General features: G+C 46.8%; 1 protein-coding gene across 5 annotated transcripts in view; it reads left to right on the top strand.

Annotated features, from left to right (window-relative positions):
• Positions 1–11,860, top strand: part of DNAI7 (dynein axonemal intermediate chain 7) — an 81,382-nt gene that overhangs the window by 25,223 nt on the left and 44,299 nt on the right. For all 5 annotated transcript variants that reach the window (XM_081926951.1, XM_081926947.1, XM_081926948.1 and 2 more), the window contains 2 exons: positions 2,186–2,364; positions 6,777–6,936. In XM_081926951.1, the coding sequence (XP_081783077.1) occupies positions 2,186–2,364; positions 6,777–6,936 (339 nt within the window). The remainder of the gene's footprint in view (positions 1–2,185; positions 2,365–6,776; positions 6,937–11,860) is intronic.

Genomic DNA, 11,860 nt, shown 5'->3' with positions numbered 1-11,860 from the left:
AGGGGTTAAAAGGTAAAGGGACCCCTGACCATTAGGTCTGGTTGTTACCGACTCTGGGGTTGCGGCGCTCATCTCGCTTTACTGGCCGAGGGAGCCGGCGTACAGCTTCCGGGTGATGTGGCCAGCACGACTAAGCCGCTTCTGGCGAACCAGAGCAGCGCACAGAAACGCCATTTACCTTCCCGCCACAGTGGTACCTATTTATCTACTTGCACTTGGACGTGCTTTCGAACTGCTAGGTTGGCAGGAGCAGGGACCGGGAGCTCACCCCATCGCGGGGATTCGAACCACCGACCTTCTGATCGGCAAGTCCTAGGCTCTGTGCTTTAACCCACAGCGCCACCCGCGTCCCTAGCAAGGGGTTAGGGTCGCTTAAAATACAGATCCATAACTGAGGCCAAATTAGCTATTTGTGCAGCACTGATTCCTCCTGCCTCAATTGTGAGAAAAGCATTGGTCTGGTTTGCACGCCCCAGTAAACCAAACCATAGTTCACCAGGACTTGCAGGCTCCTGGAGGAGAATTAGCTGTTGTTTTGCTTCTCTTTTTTCACTCCCACGCTGCCCTTGGCATGTGGCTTATCTCCGCAAACTGTGGCAGTCGAAAAGTCTTGGGAGGAGGAAGCAGCTTGTGAGATCCTAGCGACACGTGTTTGCATGATTCTGTTAAGCCCAAGGATCAGGTCCCTCGAGGCTCCGGAGCTGAATGCGGGACTCATCCTCCCCATAGCCCCATCTCACACTAGTCCTCTTTCATGCCCTGCTTTAATAATAAATAATAAACTTTTATTTATACCCCGCCCTTCCCGGTTCAGAAAACCGGGCTCGGCGCGGCTAACAACAAATTTAAAACACTTAATTGATGCAACAACAACAACAAAAACACAGCATAAAATACAATATAAAACGTGAATAACAATAAATTCGGAATTCAAAAATTCAAAAAATGCCTTTGCCTAGCTGGAATCTGCCCTTGAATCCCGACTGCAGCTTTTTCTTGCCTGGACGGAACGCAGAGAGGGGTGTGTATAAGTGCAGAATGGTTTGCATAAGTGCAAGATGGTTTGAGCGTAATTACACCGATCTTGGACCGACTGCACTGGCTGCCAATTAGTTTCTGGGTCCAAATCAAAGTTCTGGTTTTGGCCCATAAAGCCTTAAAGGCCCCATGAGTGCAATACCTCCAGAACTGCCTCTCCCCATATGAACCTACCTGGACCTGAGATCAACCTCTGAGGCCCTCCTTTGTGTGTCTCCTTCATGTGAGGTCCAGAGGTGGGCAACATGAGAACAGGCCTTTTCTGTGGTGCCTCCCCGTTTGTGGAATGCTCTCCCCAGAGAGAGTCACCTGGCACCTTCACTGTATGTCTTTTAGGTGGCAGGCAAACACTTTCCTCTTCAACCAGGCCTTGGGTTGATCGACATCCATTGCCCTTTTTAATGTGTTGTGGGAGACCTGTGAGTATAGGGTGGTATTCAAATGTAACAAATGATAAATAATGATGGTTTTGTTTTTGTTCTTATTTTTATAACACATTTTGTTGTTTTTGTATTGCAATTCTATGCTGTGAGCTGCCCTGCGATCTACGAAGGAAGGGCGGTATTCATAAAAATATAAGTGTCTGTAGAAGCCAGCCTGCTGTACAAAGCTAAAACTCAAGTTTATTGCTCTACTCATAATTTAATTTATAATTTTCAGGTTTATACATTTCAGTGATTTTGCAGCCATTTTAACATTTCAAAACTTGACTTCCTTCCTCCTCTTTCTGCGGTTCCCTAAATTTATTGCTCCACTCGCTTTTGCCTGTGCCCTGCCTTCCTCCATTGCCGTGTGACCCCTGAAGGTCGCTCAGAAGGGAATATAGGCTGTAAAAGGTTTCCCATTCCTGCGTTTAGCCACATTTTGGCTTATGGTGATGTGCAAACCAGGCCAATGTGCAGCGGGACAGGGCAGGGAGAAACCTTATAGGCTCATCACATCACCTGATTCCAGCTGCAGTACCACCCCCAACCACACTAAGCGCTACTCGTTTTCTGGTTGCACCATTCTGCTTGCCCTCCAGGCACAATGTCTCGGGTGCGAAGGATGCTTCCAGCTCTGTAGTATTGGTGCCGCCTAAGTTAGGTGTACATGAATAATCGAAAAGCGTTTTCTGCCTCCCCTCTTTTCTTCCCGCCTCTCTCAGGATTCGTACAGGAAGCAAGTCGTCATAGATGGCGAGACCTGCCTCTTGGACATTCTAGACACAGCCGGCCAAGAGGAGTACAGTGCGATGAGGGACCAGTACATGAGGACGGGCGAAGGCTTTTTATGCGTATTTGCTATAAATAACACAAAATCTTTCGAAGATATTCATCATTATAGGTAAGCTTCGCTTGGGTTGCGGTTCCCAGCATCCCATTGTTGGGCTGCTTGCAAGGTCACCTAACTCAGGTTACCCTAGACCAGGGGTCAGCAAACTTTTTCAGCAGGGGGCTGGTCCACTGTCCCTCAGACCTTGTGGGGTGGGGCGGACTGTATTTTGGAAAAAAAATAATGAACAAATTCGTATGCCCCACAAATAACCCAGAGATGCATTTTAAATAAAAGCACACATTCTACTCATGTAATCCTGGTTTAGGTCAAATCTGCTTTTAGGGCTTCAACGGTTGAATTGTGCCCAGAAGCAAAATGGAAGCAAAATTCCAGCAAGCATTTTAAGTTATTTTCCCTTTCATTTCATGGTTGAGCTGGTTTTTATCTCTGTCGTATCTTCCCCCTGCCTTATTGTGCACTGCTTAGAGCTGCGGTGTTAAGCCCTCTATACGTTGCTGCAATAAATGAATGTGTAAGACGCTCACAACACCGTGTTTTCATTGCTCCTTGCCAGGGGTCAGCAAACCTTTTCAGCAGGGGGCTGGTCCACTGTCCCTCAGACCTTGTGGGGGGCCGGACTATATTTTGAAAAAATAAATAAATGAATTCCTTTGCCCCACAAATAACCCAGAGATGCATTTTAAATAAAAGCACACATTCTACTCATGTAAAAACAACGTTGATTCCTGAACCATCTGTGGGCCGGATTTAGAAGGCGATTGGGCTGGATTTGGCCCCCCGTGCCTTAGTTTGCCTAGCCATGCCCTAGATCTGAATTCAGGACACTCTCCTGGGTTGTGGGGATCCGCACATCCTCTGCTCACGTCGCAGAAGGTATCACCCTGAGCAGGTAGGGCAGATTATCTTGCTTCGGGCTGCAGGTGAGAAAAATCCCCCCCCCACTTTAAAACAAACAAACTGAAACCTGCCTGCAAGTAAAATCTAGAGTGCTGGACCAGGAGCCTGGGAGACCTGGGTTCAAATCCTCCCTCAGCCTTGAAGCTCGGTGGGTGACCTTGGGCCAGTCGCTGCCTCTCAGCCTAGCCTACCTCACAGGGTTGTAGCGAATATCAAATGGAGAGCTTGTGATGGACGGGGCAAGCATGCCCACCCCTTGAGCATCTTGGGAGAAAATAATAATAATAAATAATAATATTTTATTTATATCCCGCCCTCCCCAGCCGAAGCTGGGCTCAGGGCGGCTAACAACAATAAAATAATACAACATTCTAAAATCATTTCATGATAAAATTAATTCAAATCAAATTGATGGCAACCATTGGGCTAGAGTTCTGTGAAGATTGCCAAAGGAGGGAGTCAGGCTGTGCCCTGGCCAAAGGCCTGGTGGAACAGCTCTGTCTTGCAGGCCCTGCAGAAAGATGTCAAGTCCCGTAGGGCCCTAGTCTCTTGTGACAGAGCGTTCCACCAGTACTGAAAAGGCCCCGGCCCAGCTGAGACCAATCTAACCACCTTGCGACCTGGGACCTCCAAGATGTTGGAGGTGGGGGATATAAATGAAATAAACAAACATGGATTTGATGTCTGTTCCGATTTAAAATACGTAGAAGTAGTGCTCGTTCTGCTTGTTTTACACTCCGGAGTCCCTCAACTTCCCAAGCCTTTCTTGCGCATTACGCAGAGTGAGGTGAGCGTGTGAGAGCATGACACCCTCTACCTGAAATGTTCCAGTGCAGAATCTCTGCAGGGTCTCCAACTTAAGGATCTCCCTGCAAGTAGTAAGCAAGCGCACCAGCGACGGAGTGATGCATACTGGTGCAATAGCTTCGTACATGTAGGAAAACCCCGGAGAGCCTCTGCCAGTCAGTGCAAACAGTATTGAGTTGGATGGACCTAGAGGTCTGGTTCCGTGTAAGGAAGTGTGTGTGTGTGTGTATTTCTTTTGATTTTTTTTCTTCCTTGTTCTGCATAATATGTACATTGGCTCTAAGCAAATGCTCTCTGGTCCACGCCCCCCTTCAGCTGCCTTAAATGCATGCTAATTAGGAGGGTGTTGACTGGAAATGGGACTCTGTTGCGATTTGCGTCAAACGAAAGCCCATAAAGACTTGCCATGTGATTGCAGCAAACGCCCTCTTTCAAACTGCTCAGTTTGAAAGCAGCCTTTTTTTGGAGTTATTTTTAATCCTGGCTCCAGAACCCACTGATTTCAGGATCTGTGTGGCGCTGTGAGAAGCCACACGGAGCGATCGTGAGAAGGCAGCTCTGGTTGTGTAACTCGCCCCCTCCCCCAGGTCGCCATCCGGGTGCTCAGTTCTCCCCTGGGTCAGTCACAGTCTCTCGGCGGAGCCCGTGCCAGAGGGTCGCCGTGAGAATGAAACGGGGAGGGGGAGAGCTATGCGCGCTTGCCTTGGACGCTTTGCAAGAAGGGCGGCCTGTAAACGTGACGATAGATGAATAAATACATTGTCAACAACCGCCTAGAGATTTTATTACCATCAAGCGTTGCGAAATGAAAGTTTGGGCCACAAGTCCACATGCGTCGGGCTTGTGACGTGGCTTCCCCACAGGAACAAGAGAGCCCTTCCCAGTTTGTGTGCTTTGCTCTCTACACATGCTGTAAGACTGGCATTGCTCCCTGAAAGCAGCAAACCGTGTTCTCCGCCACTGAGGCGCATCGCACCACTGCATGCCTTCCCTTCTTGCTCTTAGTAAAGGTAAAGGGACCCCTGACCATTAGGTCCAGTCATGGCCGACTCTGGGGTTGCAGCGCTCATCTCACTTTATTGGCCGAGGGAGCCGGCGTACAGCTTCCGGGTCATGTGGCCAGCATGACTAAGCCGCTTCTGGTGAACCAGAGCAGCGCACAGAAACACCGTTTACCTTCCCGCTGGAGCGGTACCTATTTATCTACTTGCACTTTGATGTGCTTTCAAACTGCTAGGTTGGCAGGAGCTGGGACCGAGCAACGGGAGCTCACCCCGTCACGGGGATTTGAATCGCTGACCTTCTGATCAGCAAGTCCTAGGCTCTGTGGTTTAACCCACAGCACCACCTGCGTCCCATTCTTGCTCTTACGCCCTTTTAAAATGTGGGGTGTTTGTGTGTGTGTGTGTGGGGGGGTGTTTATTGGGTGGTGGTTGTTTTTATTTTGATTATTTACGTTGTGGTTTTATATATATATTTTATTTTATTCTGTGAACCGTCCAGTATAGTCAGTATAGAAATTCAATAAATTTGCCTCTCAACCACCTCCAGTCCGGTTAACATCTTGAGCTTCTACACACAACTCTGAACTGAGCTTGTGTCTGCCTCAATCAGTCTACCTAGTCCCTTTCTTTTTGCCTTCACTGTATGACTGTTGAAACACCTGAAACTTCTAAACACATTGTAAACGATAGGCTCTAAGGCAGCGGTTCTCAACCTGTGGGTCCCCAGATGTTGTTGGACTACAACTCCCATCATCCCTGAGCTCTGGCTTTGCTAGCTAAGGGTGATGGGAGTTGTAGTTCAACAACATCTGGGGACCCACAGGTTGAGAAAGGCTGCTCTAAGGACACTTAAAGACTTTTATCTTTATTTGAAGTATAGAAATTCAATAAATAAATAATAATTACACTAAACGACCCTCGGGGTCCCATCCAACTCTATGATACTACAATCTCTGCTCGATCACCAAGTTCTGTTGGGCGAATGCTGTTTACTGCCCCCTGTGTAAATAAAGCTGCTTGGTAGCTGTGAGAAATATAGTGTTTAGTGTGGTCAGTCCAGCAACGTGGAACGTCCTACCAATGGAAACCTACCAAGCATCCTTCTATATTTTTTGGTATCTTTTGAAGCCTTTCTTCAGGCGACGGGCCTTTGCACTTGGATGAATGTTGTGACTGGGCAGTTACTTACAGCATTTTCAGCACTTACCGTATTTTTTGCTCTATAAGACTCACTTTTTCCCTCCTAAAAAGTAAGGGGAAATGTATGTGCGTCTTATGGAGCAAATTCACGCTGCGCAGCTATCCCAGAAGCCAGAACATCAAGAGGGATTGCTGTGCAGTAATCCCTCTTGTTGTTCTGGCTTCTGAGATTCAAAATATTTTTTTCTTGTTTTCCTCTTCCAAAAACTAGGTGCATCTTATGGTCTGGTACGTCTTATAGAGTGAAAAATATGGTATATATTTTCTTGTGTAAATTTGACATTTTATATTTGCTGTATGTAACCCTTTGTGGATGATTCTGTATGTGAGTTAGCAGTGTAAAAATAAAATAAATCAGTGAGCCCTCGAGATGGGCTGAATGCAGATGAAAACCTTGGTAGTAAATAAAACAGATGGATTTAAACAACTTGCTTCCTTTTCTTTTTAAAATCTCTCCCTTCAAAGAAGTAACCGTGGCAACTCCACAAATATTACTTTGCTCTAAAGTGATCTCTCACTCTTCTCTTATTCCCCCACCCCGCTCCTCCACAGGGAACAAATAAAAAGAGTGAAAGATTCTGAAGATGTCCCCATGGTGCTAGTAGGAAACAAATGTGACTTGCCTTCGAGAACCGTAGACACAAAACAAGCTCAGGACTTAGCTAGAAGTTACGGAATTCCTTTCATCGAAACCTCTGCGAAAACGAGACAGGTAACATTGTGTGTGTGTGTGTGTTGTCTTGTGTGTAAGAACAATCGTCCCCGGTTGAAAACTACAGTTCCCAAGAGTCTCTGGGGGAATCCATGATTGGCTAAAGTGGTGTGCTGCTGCTTTAAAATTAAAACTTCAAAATCTCTGTGCATGTTCTATGTGGCTTCCACTTTTTAAAAAAAATAAAGAAAAAAACATGCTGGATGTTACCCAGGATGGTAGTGGTGAACCTTGCACAGATTCCTTATGGGAAATAGACGTGATGACGTCTCTGTGTCTGGATTTTACCACCTCAGACTCACATCCCCTGTAGTGGCGTAGCGTGGGTTGTCAGCACCCGGGGCAAGGCAAGTAATTTGTGCCCCCTAACTCGTGGATTTGTGCCTCCTAACCCGTGGATTTGCGCCCCCTAACCCTAACCCCCAGATGTTGCGCCCGGTGCGGTCGGCCCCCCCTGCACCCCCCACGCTACGCCACTGATCCCCTGAATCCTGAGGCCAAGAACAGAATCCAGGGCAAGATTCCATATACAAGTATGCAGTTTGACTTCTCCAAGCATAAATCCTTCTTTTATTGCGCTAAATAAGTCCCAGAGCAGCACTTGCCTGGTAGCCTAGTCTTCAAATTCGGAAAGGCATTGGGTTCAGAGGTCTGACTCTGCAACCCTTGCTCTCCCTTTAAGATGCTGAAATAATTTGTCTGGCGTGAATTCGTAGGAACATCTGGTGCATTCTAAGTGGCAGGATGTTGCAGCTGAAGCCTTGTCTGAGTTATTTTTAGTCGTTTTCATAACGGCAAGAGTTATCTGAACGTTTCTGTCCAGCTGCACAGATCGTGGATTGTCGGGGGACAGTAAGTGCCCCGATTAACAGTTTCCCTGAACACGCATATGAACATGCTGAGTAATACTGGAATCGAAAACTGCCTGTGTGGGATCTCTTAATGTTCATAAGCTATCGAAGCTAAAAATTGAAATAAGTACTAGAGAATAGTAGCAAACGCTGCTTTGCGTCCATTTTTAAATGGTTTTCACATCCTCTCAACTCAGTAATTGCCTGGCCTTAATGCAGAAATCCCTTTCCCCCTGTATTCCTTTTCACTGAAAATAAATGTTCAGAAATCCGCTGTAGGGTTGGAATGTGTTCAAGGCTGTGTGTACACACTGCACAAAATGCAAAATGCAAGTACAGAACTGGAAGCGTGAGAACAGGCGGCATCTAATCTTCATGGGGTTTTTTTTTTGGAAACTGCTGGAGAAGGAAACCCACGGGCGGTGTTTTTACTGAACGGAACAGGGGCTTCTGTGATTCACGCAGCTGCATGCCCGTGATCCAGAGACGAACCTGGCTGGATTTCTTCACATAGCAAGTCCCTCCTTCCCTCTGTATCCCCTTGGTTTCAGCTTGGAATCTCAGGAACAGCATGCAGTGTGTCACTTTAGATGCTGCTGCTTGCGAAAGAAAACACCTGTAAAAAGCAGGGGAGGGAGGAGAGAAGGATAGCAGTCTCTTCTCTGACTTTTGCCAGAGTTTCCAATGCGTGCAGACAATTCTCCTGCCTCCCAAGTGTTTTCCTTCTTCCTTTAGTGGGGAAAGATGAGGGATGTTGCTGTGGGATGGTTGAGGGCATCTTCCCCTTGCCCAGGAGCCCCTCTTGCGCAGGAGAACGCATGAGGCTCCAGCTGAGGAAGCCCCCTCTTTACTTCCTGCCTTCTCCTCTTAGCATCAAATAATTGCAGAATCGGAAGAGACCCCAAGGGACATCTTTGGGTTGCCTTCTTCCCCCTGGGCTTTGGTAAATAAAACTCATACTTGAGTACACTTTGAAAGCAAATTATAGTGTTATGGATGTGCACATGACAGCCTGCAGAAAAACAAGAGCACAAGTCACTGCCTCAAGGAGCTTACAATCTAAAATTTGACCTGTGCGCTTCCTTCCTGTGCGCGCACAGCTTTTGAGTCCTGTTTGCAGTGCAGAATACAGCCCTGGATATATTTTGTATGGCTATGGTTACCTAGCCTGTGTGCATCATCTGTTTGTTTTTTTTTCTAATCGTTTCGAAGTTGCTGGGCTTAAATCTCTGCTTGCTTTAAAAAAAAAAAATCGTTGATTTTGCTCTGCGTTACAATCCACTGGCTTTGCTCTTCTAAGAGCCTGTGATTTCCACTTCACCTCTGCTCGATGATTCATTTCCTTCAGGCCTTTTTAAAGAGCTGCATCAATGTATTATACCCCAAATCATAGTTGGTTGACACGGTTCTGAATAGGTGAAGTTGCTTCTGCTGTTTGGGACTAAACATATTTACCTGGCATCCTTGGACACCTGCCATGGCCCTGATGGGCACTCGCCAACACTGAAGCCTGCCTTGTGCCCACCCCCTCCTTCTGTGGTTGGCAGGGGGCAACTACGAGCCACCACTTAAAAATTTCTGCAGTGCTCCTAAGATCACATCCCCACCGTCCATTTCAAGCACACTGTGTTCCACAAGGAATCCTGGGAACTGGTTTGCAAAGTGTGCAGGGGATTGTAACCCTGTGAGGGGTAGACTACAGTTCGCCAGATGCTTTGGAGCAAGCCACGACTGCTAAAATGGTATAAAATTCCTGTAAATGTGTGGCGTGAATGATTCTGCTAACATGGCTTAGGACCTATGCCATAAACTAGTTTATGTACCCATTGAAAGGTATTTTATCCCATCCCGAATGGGTGGCACACTTAGTGGTAAGGGGCAGGCTAATTACTATAAAAAGGTAAAGGGACCCCTGACTGTTAGGTCCAGTTGTGGCCGACTCTGGGGTTGCGGCGCTCATCTCGCTTTACTGGCCGAGGGAGCCGGCGTACAGCTTCCGGGTCATGGGACCAGCATGACTAAGCCACTTCTGGTGAATCAGAGCAGCGCACGGAAACGCCATTTACCTTCCCGCCAGAGCGGTAGCTATTTATCTACTTGCACTTTGACGTGCTTTTGAACTGCTAGGTGGGCAGGAGCAGGTACCGAGCAACGGGAGCTCACCCCGTTGCGGGGATTCAAACCGCCGACCTTCTGATCGGCAAGCCCTAGGCTCTGTGGTTTAATCCACAGCTCCACCCACGTCCCTGCTAATTACTATGGGTTAGAGTAAAAACCCAAGGAACCTAGTATCTCCATCTCCACTGGTGTTTTCCAAGAACTCAGGATCTAGCCATTTACCCATCATCTCTCCCACTTTCTAGCATTTAGAAATACCTGTACTCTTAAGAGGACATATCATATGCTGGGAATGCTGCCATAAGCACACTGATAACACCATTCCTGAATTTTTCCAATCTGTTCTAAAAAAACATACTAGCCATCTCAGTTACACGGCTGGCTATAACAAACGTCTCTTCTTCTTTGGCCATCACTCGTAGCCGAGTAAGATTGTCTTCCATAAACATGGTTTTAACAGTGAGTCCGTAAGTGACTGTGGAGGCCAATTCTGGATCCACACATTCTTCCACAGTGGGGACATAGGTTTCCGGGCAGGAGTTGATCACGGTGAGGGTTTGCCAAGCGTGCCTTCCTCTTAGCACGTTTCTCCCTTTCGTCCTGAGTTCAAGCGTCTTCAAAGTCCATGACACCTTTGGTAAAGGCTGTTCTCCAATTGGATCACTTGCAGGCCAGTGTTTCCCAGTTGTCAGTGTTTATACTACAATTTTTTAGGTTTGCCTTGAGACAGTCTTTAAACCTCTTTTGTTGACCACCAGCATTACGCTTTCCATTTTTAAGTTCGGAATAGAGTAGTTGCTTTGGAAGATGATCAGGCGTCCGCACATGACTAGTCAAACGACTATAACTATAACAAACGTCTAATGTGCTCTGACGCACATAACAGGCTCCCCCTGTCAGCTTTTCTGTAGCTAAGCAATAAAGTGCAGGCCGTGAGGTTCTGCACCCGCCTAGCCCCATACTTTTGGGGCATAACCCCCCCAACTTTTAACTGCATCTGGGGGTTCCATTAGAAACAGTAATTTGTTGTGAGTTCTGGAAGTTGTGGCTCTGTGAGAGACGGTTCCCAGAATTATTTGGGTGAAACAGTTTGCTTTAAATGTATGGTTATGTATGCAGCTTGGATGAGCTTTACTGTGTGGTTCCCCCTCGTGTGGAGAGAATAGGAAATTACGGTGACAATTTCTTTTTTCCCCTTCCTTTGAAAACTAGTGTTCGTTTGAGGGATCTGGTAGATTTTTTGTTTGTGGGGCGGGTGGGAATATAGTTTTCCAGTAGAGCAGAGATGGGTAACATCACCCTGAGCTATGGCTCCTCCTATGTTTATTTTCCCTTTCTTCAGTAGCATGGTTGCTTTTTTAAAAAAATGTGGCTTACTGCTCTTTGTGTGTGCTGAGGAGGGATTTGATGTAAGAGAGAAAGGCATGGGAAAGGTGTTTTTTGAGGGGTAGTAAGAGAGAAAGGTGGTCACTCAATGGAGCAGGAGACTTTTGGGTGGCTGAGGGTGATGCAGCTGGAGGAGTAAAAAGCCACAAACACAAAATATCTGGATGTGGGAGCAGATTGAGAAGGGAAAAACATGGCTGCAGAATGAGGCGGTAGGAAGCTGCGAAGAGGGGTTTGTGCTGGATCTGGGACTGCAGGGACATGGCTGTAGGAAAGATGGAGGAGCAATATAGCTCAGTGCTCTAGAATTTGTTAGAGCATGCAGACGGTCCCAGGCAGTGTTAAATATATAAGCTAGGCACCAAATGGCTCCTTAAATCGAGGTTGCAGTTGCCAAAACGGAATGTCTAGTCGCCATTTTTGGACAAGACGGCTCTAAAATCTTATTTTTCATATGATGGATTGACTGTGTTAAACATCTGGCTAGTTCAGATGACATCCTTCAGCTCGGTTAAGAACTCTGAGCACTTACTATTTTTCTTAATGGTGACACACGGACCATTCATAAC

This window comes from Podarcis melisellensis (assembly GCF_964234715.1).
Source record: "Podarcis melisellensis genome assembly, chromosome: 10".
In the NCBI taxonomy this organism is placed as follows: Eukaryota; Metazoa; Chordata; class Lepidosauria; order Squamata; family Lacertidae; genus Podarcis; species Podarcis melisellensis.
The sequence above is the reverse complement of the archived record's forward strand: the minus strand, read 5'-3'. Positions and strand labels throughout refer to the sequence as shown.